This window comes from Scyliorhinus torazame, chromosome 21 (genome assembly GCF_047496885.1).
Source record: "Scyliorhinus torazame isolate Kashiwa2021f chromosome 21, sScyTor2.1, whole genome shotgun sequence".
Classification (NCBI taxonomy): domain Eukaryota; kingdom Metazoa; phylum Chordata; class Chondrichthyes; order Carcharhiniformes; family Scyliorhinidae; genus Scyliorhinus; species Scyliorhinus torazame.
The window spans coordinates 115,618,253-115,631,500 of record NC_092727.1 but is presented as its reverse complement, the minus strand read 5'-3'; the positions used below and the strand labels follow the sequence as shown (position 1 = coordinate 115,631,500).

At 45.4% G+C, this 13,248-nt stretch overlaps 1 protein-coding gene across 1 annotated transcript in view; it reads right to left on the bottom strand.

Annotated features, from left to right (window-relative positions):
- Positions 1 to 13,248, bottom strand: part of kat2a (K(lysine) acetyltransferase 2A) — a 61,557-nt gene that overhangs the window by 42,842 nt on the left and 5,467 nt on the right. The window contains exons 2-3 of the mRNA XM_072487335.1: positions 3,987 to 4,110; positions 2,311 to 2,456 (exon numbers count right to left, since the gene is read on the bottom strand). Of these exons, the coding sequence (XP_072343436.1) occupies positions 2,311 to 2,456; positions 3,987 to 4,110 (270 nt within the window). The remainder of the gene's footprint in view (positions 1 to 2,310; positions 2,457 to 3,986; positions 4,111 to 13,248) is intronic.

The window sequence follows — 13,248 nt, the reverse complement described above, 5'->3', positions numbered from 1 at the left end:
CCTCTCCACGCTGCTGTTTGCGTTAGCAACAGAGCCGCTGGCAATTGCCCTGAGACCTTCTAGGAGTTTGAAGGGGCTGGTACGAAGGGTGGGGGGTCTGCACAAGTTGAACTTATCTCAGTTGGTGGAGCAAATGAGGGCTGAGTTCCGGAGGTGGGATGCGCTCCCACTGTCACTAGCGGGGAGAGTGCAGACGGTTAAAATGACAATCCTCCAGAGATTCCTGTTCGTCTTCCGGTGTCCCCCATTTTCATTCCGCGGTCTTTTTTCAAGAAGGTCAATAAAATGATCATGGGATTCGTGTCGGCGGGGAAGTCGCCGCGGGTGTGGAGATTGATGCTTGAGAGGAACCGAGGGGAAGGACACTGCCAAACTTTAGTAACTACTACTGGGCGGCCAGCATAGCTATGATAAGGAAGTGGATGGGGGTCGGTTTGGAAGTGAATGGAGGCTGCTTCGTGCAGGGGCACCAGTTTGGCAGCCCTGGTCACGGCGCCCCTGCCACTCCCACCGGCACGGTACTCCACCAGCCCTATAGTGGTGGCGACTTTGCGGATCTGGGGCCAATGGCGAAGGCACGTGGGGCGAGTGGGAGCATCGGTTTGGTCCCCATTTTGCAACAATCACCGATTTGCCCCGGGGAATATGGACGGTGGGTTCCAAGCATGGCGGAGGGCTGGGATTGAGAGGATGGGAGATTTGTTCTTGTAAGGGAGCTTCCCGAGCACGAGGGCATTAGAGGAGAAATTTGGGCTGGCGAGAGGGAATGAGTTCAGGTACTTGCAGGTGCTGGATTTTCTATGCAGATTCCATCCTTCCCACGCCTGCCACTTAGGGGGATCCAGGACAGGGTAGTGTCCAGTGGATGGGTGGGGAGGGGAGGGTCTCGGATATATATAAGGAACTTATGCGAGTAGAGGAGACACAGACCGAGAAGCTGAAGCTTAAGTGGGAAGAGGAGCACGGGGGTGAGATGGACGAGGGCTTATGGGTGGAGACGTTGAGTAAGGTAAACGCGACCGCAACATGTGCCAGGCTCAGCCTGATTCAATTCAAGGTCGTCCACCGGCCCCACATGACAATGGCCAGGATGAGCACATTTTTCAGAGTGGAGGACAGGTGCGCCAGATGTTCAGGAGGGCCGGCGAAACATGTCCACATGTTTTGGGCATGCCCAAAACTCAGGGGATACTTCAGGGGTTCACGGATGTTATGTCCCGGGTACTGAAAACAGGGGTGGTGATGAGTCCAGAGGTGGCTATTTCTGGGATTTCGGAGGACCCGGAAGTCCAGGAGAGAGGCGCTGGCGTTTTGGCCTTTGCTTCCCTGGTAGCCCAGCGACGAATTCTGTTGGCATGGAGGGACTCAGAACCTCCGAAGTCGAAGGCCTGGCTATCGGATATGGCGAGTTTTCTAGGCTTGGAGAAAATTAAGTTTGCTTTGAGAGGGTCACTGTCAGGGTTCGCCCGGAGGTGGCAACCATTTATCAACTTCATGGAAAATTAATTGTCGGGGGGGGGGGGGGGGGGGGGTAGGGTAACGTACATTAGGGGGGGTAGTTAGGCTGGTCCTTGTAGGAGGGGAGCTGGTTGTCTTGCACTACAATGATTGTTTTTTTGCACACTGTTTTATGTTGTTGTTTATTGTGCCAAAATGTCTTAATAAAATTGTTTATCAAAATAAAATCCCCCCCATTACTATTCGAAGAACAGCGTGGCAGTTCACCTCTTGTCCTGGCCACCATTTGTGCCTGAACTAACATCACTTACCTGGTCATCTAACTTATTACTGTTTGTGGGACCTCGCTATGTCCATATTGGTTGCACGGTTTTCCCATATTATAGCATTGATTATATTTCAAAAAGCAACTTAAGCAGTTTCAGACAACCTGACATGTTAGTGCTTCCTTTCCCTTTTCCTGAAAACTTACATCAATAGCTACAAAGAGCAATAGTATGTGAATGCATGTTCACCTAAAACCAATCAATTCTTCACAATTTTAAAGTTTCAACTAGCTAGGAATATTTTCATGCGATAACTGGATATGCAATAAGATATCGTACTGTTGCAGCATACCTCGCAACTTATATACACCGGAGTTCATTAATTGAGTTTCTCACATTTGGAAAGTGAGCCCCGCAATGCATCACACTTCAGACATGTAGTTTGCATTTGCAGTCAAAAAAAGTGAAGATTTTTAGGCTTAAATCGATGCTTAGTAAATATTTTCTTCAACATAGGAAATGCTCAACTGTAGCACCAATTTCCTAGATTGTTAAATCAGCCAGAGTGGCTTCCCCACAGACTTGCCTTGAAAAGATAGAAATAGACTTGTTTTGTGTCAGTGTCCTCCTCTTTGTGAACTGACATGAATAGATTCTCCACATCCACCACCATCCCAAGCAGCCTGTTAATCTCATCTTCTGAGACATTATCCAAGTGAGAAACATGGTCCGCTAATTGCCAAACATAAAAAACATTGGTGTGAACATTAGAATTAAAAGAATTAAAATTAGTTCTCAGCAATCAAGTTATTTTGAAAAGTGATCTTATTTCTACAGCAAGTGTGCATTTATACCGCACATTTAATGCAGTAAAAAAGGCCCACCTAACTATTATTAAACAAAGGGACAGCTGTCTCATAGTGCCAGAGACCCGGGTTCGATTTGGGCCTCGGGTGAATGTCTGTGTCGAGTTTGCACATTCTTCCTGTGTCAGCCTGGGTTTCCTCCAGATGCTCCGGTTTCCCCCCACAGTCCAAGACGTGCATGTTAGGTGGATTGGCTATGCTAAATTGCCTCCAGGGGGTTTATGGGGTTAGGGTGGGGGAATTGGGCCTAGGGCACTCTTTCAAAGGGCCGGTGCTGACTCGATGAGCTGAATGGCCTCCTTCTGCACTGTAGGGATTCTATAATTCTAAAATTTAACACCCAAGTCACTTGCGGGGGTGGGGGGAGGTTCTTTGGAACATTTTGAAAGAGAAAGATAAGGTAGAGAGGTTGGGGGTTTTAGGGAGGGGATTTTGAGTTTAGGTCCTCAGCAGCTAAAGACCTTATGGAACAAAGAATTCAAATCAGGGACATGCACAATAGCAGAATTAGTGGATCACAGATATCACAGTGGATTGTAGAGTTGGAGGAAGACCATTGAAGAACTTGAAAACAAGGATGAGAATATTAAAATTAAGTGTTGTTCACTTTGATTTCAATTCCTTACATGCAGTGCAGTAGAACTACATTTAAAGTCGCCTCTTTTTTTTCCTAAATTTAGAGTACCCAATGATTATTTTTTTCCAATTAAGGGGCAATTTAGCATGGCCAATTCACCTAACCTGCACATCTTTTTGGGTTGTGGGGGTGAAACCCATGCAGACACGGGGAGAATGTGCAAACTCCATACAGACAGTGACCCAGGGCCGGGATTCGAACCCGGGTCCTCAGCGCTGTAGTCCCAGTGCTATCCACCGTGCCACCCAATCGCCCCTTATTTAACTAACAATGAGGATAAAACTCCTCAAACCTTCACCATGCTAAACTACAACTAACCAATAGTAAGCCGACAATCACATCTTCTAATGCTCCACTCCCTTCCTGTGCAAAAGTTCCAGTATTAAGTTTGCATGTCCTTACCTATGGCACAAGCAAAATTACCACATTGGGAAAATAACTGCAAGGACGTCAATCCATTGCAAATGTCAGCCTTGAAAGATGACTCCTCTCCCCCATTTCTAGTTTTCACACCAGACATCTTTTTGTTTGCTCAGTGAGTAAAGTCAACAATTGTGTGCTAATTGTGCTGAATATTGAGCAGTTATATACACTGTGGACCCTGGCACACTGATAAAACCTCAATGCACTTACATCGGCACGCAGGACTGGAATCAAACCCTGGTCCGGGAAATAAGTGGAACGTTCGCTAAGTTGCTGAACCACCCAGTTACAAGTGTTAAACATCACAGTAAAACCTCATTCCACAAAAATAGTTACCTAACGTGTGTCCACAACTGCGACAGAGCTCACTCAGACTGGCAGCTGGCTGCTGAATGTCCATTCTTGGGGCTGTAGGAGGGTTTGGGTTTTTCCAGCCATTGCATTTACAGGTATCGCTAGCCTAGAGAGGAAATAAATGAATTAATACTTAAAATGTAGGGGCGACATGGTGGTCCAGTGATTAGCACTGCTGCTTCATGGCGTCGGAGACCCAGATTCGATCCCAGCCCTGGGTCACTGTGCGTGTGGAGTTTGCGCATTCTTCCCGTGTCTGCGTGGGTCTCACCCTTACAACCCAAAGATGTGCAGGGTAGGTGGATTGGCCACGCTAGCTAAATTGTCCCTTAATTGAAATATTTTTTGAACAATTGTAAAAAAAATACTTAAAATATCAATAATAGCTGCACACTAATAATACGCATTTTGTTCAGTAGGGGTTATTTCCATGAAAATAAATGCAGATTAATATTATTTAAACTTCCGTGTATTTTGACATGGTATGACAACTGCTCGGCCCAAGACCGCAAGAAACCTCAGAGTCGTGAACACAGCCCAGTTTATCACACAAACCTGCCTCCCATCCATTGACTCCATCTACACCTCCCGCTGCCTGGGGAAAGCGGACAGCATAATCAAAGATCCCTCCCACCCGGCTTACTCACTCTTCGAACTTCTTCCATCGGACAGGAGATACAAAAGTCTGAGAACACCCACAAACAGACTCAAAAACAGCTTCTTCCCCGGCGTTACCAGACTCCTAAACAACCTTCTTATGGACTGACCTCATTAACACTACACTCCTGTATGCTTCACCTGATGCCGGTGTTTATGTAGTTATATCGTGTACCTTGTGTTGCCTTATTTTTTATTATGTATTTTCTTTTACCTTCATGTACTTAATGATCTGTTGAGCTGCTCGCAGAAAAATACTTTTCACTGTACCTCGGTACACCTGACAATAAACAAAATCCAATCCAACATGGAGGGTGCTGGGCAACACAATGGGTTGAGAGTAAGCAGTTTTATTCAATCTATTCAAAGAATGGGAGGGGTTCAGTTGTATGGAAACTCAAAGGTAAAGGAGAAGGTAGGAGTGCAGGTTAATGGTAAGGACTTTAAAATAGTTAAATTGGGCAGAGGGCTCAGGAGAGGTTAGTAAAGTTTCCAGAACAAGTAACAGAACAGAGCACGTAAAGCGGCAGGAATCTAACTTCAGGCACAGCAGATAAGGGGACAACTATGAAGGGGCGGCGGCGGCGGGGGGGGGGGGGGGGGGGGGGGGGGGTGTCAACACAGGACTGAGGGTGCTGGACCTAAATGTATGCAGTACACGAAACAAGGTAAATGAGCTTTTAGCACACACTGAAATTGGTGGATACAAAGTTGTAGGCATCACAAGAGACGTGGTTGCAAAGGGATCAGGGCTGGGATCTAAATATCCCAGGATGTGTCCTATTGAAAGGACAAGCAAATGGACAGAGGGAGTGGGGTTGTCTTGTTAGCAAGAAATTAAATTAAAACAATAGCAAGAAGCGATACAGAGTCAGAAGGGGTAGAATCTGTGTGGGTAAAGTTGAGGAATCGCAAAGGAAAAAAGACCCCGTTGGGAGTTATGTACAGGCCCGCAAGCAGTAGTCAAGATGTGGGACAGAAAATAAATCAGGAGATAGAAAAGACATACAAGAAAGGCAACACTACAATAATTATGGGGGACTTCAATATGCAGGTGGACTGGGAAAATCAGGCTGGTAGCGGATCCCAAGAAAACTAATTTGTGGAATGTCTACAAGATGTTTTTTTGGAGTAGCTTGTGGCACAGCCCACAAGGGAACAGGCAATTCTAGATGTTGTGATGTGTAATGAGGCCAACTTGATTGGGGAGCGCAAGGTGGAGGAACCCTTAGGGTGCAATGACCACAGTATGTTAGAAGTCACTCTGCAATTTGAGAAGGAGAAGTTGGGGTCAGATGTTTTACAGTTGAATAAAGGTAACTACAAAGACATGAGGGAGTAGCTGGCCAGAATTAATTGGAAGGGGAGCCTAACAGTGAAGACGATGGAACAGCGTGTTTTTGCGGTTATTCAGGGGGCAAAACAGAAATTCAACCCAAGGAAGGGGAAACATGCCAAGGGGAGGACGAGGCAACCATGGCTGACAAGGGAAGTCAGGGACACCATAAAAGCAAAAGGAAAAGCATACAATGTGGCACGGATTAGTAGGAGGCCAGAGGATTGCAAAGCCTTTAAATGCAAGCAGAGCACAACTAAAAATGCAATAAGGGGGGGGAGAAGATGAAATATGTGTAAGCTAGCTAGTAATATAAAAGAAGATTGCAAGAGTTTTTATGATATATAAAAGGTAAGAGAGGCAAGAATGGACATTGGACCACTGGAAAATGAGGCTGGAGAAGTGGTAATGGGGATCAAAGAAATGGCAGAGAAACTGAATAGGTACATTGCATCAGCCTTCACGGTGGAAGACACCAGTGGCAAGCCAGAACTTCAAGAGATTCAGGGAGCAGAGGTGAGTGTAGTGGACTTCAGTTACCAGGATAGATTGAAGAAGCCGGGATTATTTTTCTTAGAGGAGAAAAGCTTAAGAGATTTAGTAGTGACGAATGTGATATAAAATAGTTACTTTAGAGATATTAGTTAATGTAATGTAGAAATAAGCCACTTTGATTCTGGCAAGTAGAGACAAAGGATTTTAGACCGCATGGAAAAAGCAGGAAGAGGTGTGTCTATGAAAGTGATGCTGCATTGATAGGGGCCGGAGAAAGGGATTGGAAGTGAGCCAATCAGAATAGATCAAACAAGTCAGGAGGGACATAGGATAACCTATGGGTGTCGAGTATGTGAAACTTGATGCCATTTGAATGTATGAGTACTGATCTCTTTGTCTGGGACCTTCATTTAGTTCCCGGGGCTGCAGAAAGCAACATGTTATCTGTATCACTGTGGACTAGGTAGCTTGCAAGCTGAATAAAATAGCTTCTTTTTACTTGCAAATCCATCTCGACTTTTATTGAGGCCAGACTGACGGAGAAAGAAATTTGGGATTCAACATTTGGTGCCGAAAACCGGGATTTCTCAGGGCGATCCTGGTCCAACTGCGAAATCAGAATTAGACTGATTATGAACAGGAGGATGGGGAACGAGGGCCCTCAATGTAGAACTGGAAAATGACCGCGCATTGATTGTTCCCCTCTTCTAATCGTCTGATTAGTCTGGTCACTCGCGGTTGGCACAGAAAGACCGCCTCGACGAAATCACAGGTCAGTCTGGGGATTAGCAATTTAATTGATGGGATTTCATATTGTTGTTTCGGCTTGGGTTAGGGTTTTGGGTTGATGTGACATCTCAAATGATGATTCAATTCCAAGTATAAGGGTTCAGAGGCTGATGGGACTTCAGTAATGAAGGTTCAGTCTATTATATGGGTTCAGGGGCTGATGGGACTTCAGTACTGAAGGTTCAGTCCAGTATAACTGTTTTTAAATCTGAAGATGGTTCAACTCTATGTGTGAGTGTTTTAAATATATAGTTGATTAAGCTAAAATTGTCTCCTTGGACTGTATTGGCGAAAAACGCAGTTCCGAGGACTAGTTGAGATTGTGGGGAATGATGCATATTGGTTGAAGCAGAAGTCTCTCAAAGGGTTAACAGCAGCAGGCAAAGTTAAAGACAGACAGTGCTTCTCACTCAGGCCTTGAGATAACAGCACCAGTCTGTAGTGTAATCGGATACCTTTCCTTTGAGTCAGTGAACACCAGCAAAGTTACGTTTTGAATTAATTAAAGGAAACCAGTGGGTTTCTCCACCTCTTTGATAAAAGTTATTATTTTCGAAAGCAATTGATTGAAATTGCCAGAATCTTAAGTTTTACTTACTTGAAATAAGGTTTATCTCATTTTATCTGGAGATTAATAGAAACTTAAAGAAGATCATGAACACCATTTTAAAAAGTGTAAATCTGGAGATGATAGTTGATTTTGCTAATACTTGTGTATGTAAAAGAAAAAAAACTTGTTAAAAGAAAAATTGTTAAGATAAAGAAATAATTAAGTTGTAAATGTTATACAAGTTTGTGTTAAGCAAATTGTAAATTTAGTTCTGAGTTGAGATCAGAGCTAAGCTTGCAAGTTGCAGTAATTCAATTTGAATTTTCAAACATTTTTAAGTTTTAAAAAAAAAGCGCAAGTAGAGGAAAGACGCGGGTCAAACAAGAGATGAGCTACGTAGTTCAATGGCTGGCCTTGAATTGACAGAAAAAGACAAATTCAATAATTTGGAAAAGTAAGCATATCACCTAAGTCTCTCCAAACTAAGCAGAAACCACAAGGTTCGGGAACAAAGGAAGCTGAAACAGATTCTTTTGAAGAGAAAGAATTCCCCCTAGTGACAGGGAGAGATGTTGAAGTCCTGGAACAACCAGGGGAAATAGCTAGAGTGCCCCCTGGTGACATTCGGAGACAGTTACCGATTAGGAAGATGCGAAACCCCGACGCAGTGACTGTGGGAGCGAACCCCACGATAGACGTTTACTTCCCATGGACACCCAGTGAGATGATGGCTATTATGTCTACAATCCCAGATAGAAAAAATCTCCTGCTGCCTTCATGGATTCCTTGAGAACTACCATCTCAATTTATCAAGCTGATTTAAGGGACCTCTGGGCCCTAGTCCAGCAGATTTTAACCCCAGCAGAGTACCGCAATTATCTTAACCACCTGAATTATGCTAGTCATGCCGCACTTCAGCAGGCCTATGCGTTAGACGACGATAGAAAGACACAGATCTTGAATGCGTTGAATAGCACATTTCAAAGGCCCATAAATCTTTCTGTTATCTTAGACCTAAAACCTAAGAAGACTGAAGAGCCAGAGGAATTTCTGGAGCGTTTTAATGAAATCTACCGGGGGCAGTCAGGCGATTTGCTGTATCAAAATGGTCAGAATTCCCCTCAATATTGTGCTATGTTAATGCATTGCCTACCACCTTCTGTGGTTACTGCTGTGAAATGTAATAACATGAATTGGACAGAGAACGACCCTTCCCAGATGGCAAGGGCAGTCAGATTTTATTGGAAGGAGGGTGTAGGCCAAGAAGGAGGCTCAGTTACAAAGGTTAAGACTGAGTATGTAATGAAAAAGGATGATTGGCGACCCCAACAAGCGGCAGAAATGGTAGTTTACCAGCAGGAGCCCCAATATAGTGACTTTGGGTGGGTGGATCAGCGAAGAGGAGGAGACCAAACCCACCCAAAGGGACCCTCACCCCCTTTTTATGGCCCACCGAATGAATCAACAGCTCTACAACCGCAGCCCCCTCTGAGGGGCCATTGGTCTACTGGAAGAAGAGGACGGGGCAGCCATGTCTTCTGTGCAATCAGCACTTAAATTACCATTATCCGACCACACGCAGCAATTGTCAGGGTTCCAAGGACAGGTGTGTGAGTATCCTATTTCTGAACCTGTGACAGTCACTTACGAGAATAAGTCTGCAGAGCATCAGGTTGTAGTTGGACTGTAACTTGTTGGCCCGAGATTTACTGTGTATCTTCCAGCTACAGCTAGAATGCGGAGATGAGGGGGTAACAGTTACATCATGGAGGATGAGACAACAGTGCTATATTTCTATCACCCCCCAGTGGTGGACGTTAGACGTTGAACAGTCACTGCATCACCTTACCCTGGCCTATGACAGAACTGGACGAAATAGGGAGTCGGAGGACAAATAGCGGCCATTACTTGAGACCGAATGGCCAGTCAAGGTTACAGCCACAGTCACGGGAAAAGAAGGTACAGCCGATTTTGTTACAATATCACCACATTTATGGCCACAGTCAGCTTCGGTAAGCCCTCATATTACACGTCAGGTCCATGACCAGTACCATGCCAGGGATATGGGGCGAATGGTCAGGAGGGCAGTGGATCATTCGGATCCAACAGACTACGCACTTCAAGTCATGCCGGACGGCACTACCATAAAATATTTTGAGGTCCCTGAAACGATTAACACTCGACTGCAGCATCACAGGGGACATGATGTGTTGGAATATGTCAATCCACAGGTCTGGGCAGAATACCCATCACAAGTGGGAAAGACAAATGTTACACCTATTAAGGTGATGATTAAGGATCATGTAAAGCTACCTTCCATTCGACAATACCCCCTGAAATCTCAAGCTGCTCCATCAATAGATAAATTAATTCAAGAGCTGTTGAAACAGGGTATTTTGGTCCCTTGCCAATCAGAATGTAACACCCCCATACTTGCTGTGCCTAAACCAGCCAAACCAGACCAGTACCGATTAGTACAGGATTTACGTTCAATCAATGCCATCGCATAGCCGTTACATGCTCTCACCCTCCAACAGGATATTACGGTGTATAGCTCCCACTCGGTCATCGCACTACTGAGGCAACTGAAGACTCAGCATCATACCGCAGCTCGTCAGAATAGGTATGAGATATACCTTTTGAACATTCCACGTCTGACATTTAAATACTGTACCACTATCAATCCAGCCTGTTTTGTTAGTGGTCCCCCTGTCCATGAAGACGCACCTGGCCACGACGGTTTAGCCTTGATTCAGGAAACTACCACAATAAGGGGCGATTTGAGTGACATTTCGTCAGAACAACCTGACATGATTATGTGTGGTCAAATATCCCACCGGGGTTTAGTTAATGACCTACTGCAGGCCCTCCTTATGCCCGCGCAGATTTCCGTTATTAAATGCGCTGCCCACACGAATGGTACAACCCCAGTTGACGTTGGTAATGAACGAGCAGATTGTGCAGCGCGAACAGCCGCGCAAATTCAGCAAGTGATGGTGCCTAAGATGTTAAGTCAGACTAAACGATCTACTATAAATATGTCTGCTTCTGACAAGTCAATGCCAACCATCCAAGACGTCATAAGGTTACAGGAGGACGCTCCTGAGAGTGATAAACAAATGTGGAAACGGTTAGGTTGTACATATGATTCTGTTTCCTCTTTATGGACCACGCCTGCACATCAGACTTGTACGTCTGATGTGCTGGCTTTATGGGTCATTGAATGTGTACACTTTGCAACTCATTGTGGGGCTCGAGGGACTAGTGATTTGTTGCTGGACACTTGGTGGCACCCTAAAATGCAGGGGTTGGCCCAAAGTATCAGTAATCGGTGTTTGATTTGTCAGCAATATAACACCGGAAAAGGTATCCCTCGTGGGAAGGGGCAAACCCCGTTGCCCAGTGGTCCCTTTGAGACGCTCCAAATGGATTACATTGAGTTGGAAAGGTGTCAATGTTATAAATATGTTTTGATCATTGTGGATGTGTTCAGCAGATGGGTCGAGGCGTATCCGACTATCGATAATAAAGCTGCTACTGTGGTTAAAGTCTTGATGAGGGAAATCATTCCCCGGTACGGTATACCAGCTCAGTTAAGTTCTGATAATGGGCCTCATTTTATTGGACAAATTAACAAGGAGTTTTGCTCCCAGTTGGGCATACGCCAGCAGTTACACTGTGCTTATAGACCGCAGGCGGCCGGGTTGGTTGAGAGACACAATCAGACCCTCAAAACTAAATTGGCTAAATTAAGAGCAGACACGGGACTGACATGGCTTAAGTTGCTCCCCGTTGCCCTCTTCCAGCTGCGGGTTACACCTGCGGGACCGGCCCGGCTCTCTCCCGCCGAGATTCTTTATGGCAGGCCTCTTAGAACTCCCTGGAGCCTGCAGGTTCCCAGACTGGTTCAGTTTCATCAGATGACTGAAGAGATGACCACCTATGTTCTAGCCCTCACGCTAGTGCTCAAGGAACTCCATGGCCAGGTCCGCGCGGCTCACCAGCCATCGCCCCCAGTACCTAGCTCACTTTCAGTCCAGCCCGGTAGTTATGTCATGGTCAAAACGACTAGGAAGGGGTCGGAGCCGCGATGGGACGGGCCCTTCCAAGTTCTCCTTACCACCCCCACAGCAGTTAAAGTGGAGGGGCGAAGTGCTTGGGTCCACCTACATCACTGTAAATTGAGTCCATCTCCACTACTGTAAAAGGTCGGATACTAACCTGCCTCCCTTCTCCAGTGCTATTTTACAGGTGTGGAGCATGATGGAGTGGCTACGCATCGTCTGTATGATATTTGGCCTCACTTCGCTTGGCGTGTTATTGGCGATGGACATGGAAAAGGGGAATATTATGTATCTGTGTAGCCCCAACCAATCTACAAGGTTACATCACCTCTGCAAAGGTGATGTTCTTCGCTGCCCCCATATACGTGGACATGGTATCGACTCATGGAAGGTCATCAAAGTTAAGGAGAATGCAGGAGTCATGAAGCAGTTGCACCGGTCCCGGCGATGGGAAGGGAACATTATATGGACATTGCCTTGTTTTTGGAATACATGTAAATTCGATTTTGGATGTGTTAAGAGTGGTGCAATAAAGGTAATATCAGGCTGTCAGAAGAGCGTAGGAAGAGGCTATGAGGAAGTGAAAGGGACTAGAGAGAGGATGGGGCGTATGAGAAGGGAAGTACAGCTAGAACGTAGGTTACCGGGAGATACACTTAAGTTAGTTAAAGGCCAAACTGAGGAAAACCCGGGTAGTAAACCTTGGGAGCCCTCGGGGCAATAACCAAGGAATTGTCTCAGCTACGGTTGTTTGCAATGCAGAACCGGTATGCTCTTGACTATCTTCTGGCCCGTGAGGGTGGGGCATGCGCCATAGTGCAGGGCAAGTGTATCATGGGAGTTCAGGATAACATCACTAAATTTATGGATCACATACGGGATCACCTGGACAGAATGCAGGATCCTGGCTCTTGGGGTAACTGGGGATTTGGAGGTTGGAAGGACTGGTTGATAAATATGGCCATGTATCTAGTGGTAGCTATCGGCTGCATCTTTGTGGGCCTGGCCATCTTTAAATGTGTGATGGGTAAAATTTAACCCCCCAAAAAAATTTAACTGTTAAAATCCATGAGGGTGAAGCAGATGAAGGGGGGCTAAGACGGGAATTGGAAATGCAGCGACGGATCTTTTTAGATGAGGAACCGTAGCTATGGATTGGATAGTTTGGTTATCATGGAATGATAAAAGGAGGGAATGACGAATGTGATATAAAATAGTTACTTTAGAGATATTAGTTAATGTAATGTAGAAATAAGCCACTTTGATTCTGGCAAGTAGAGACAAAGGATTTTAGACCGCATGGAAAAAGCAGGAAGAGGTGTGTCTATGAGAGTGATGCTGCATTGATAGGGG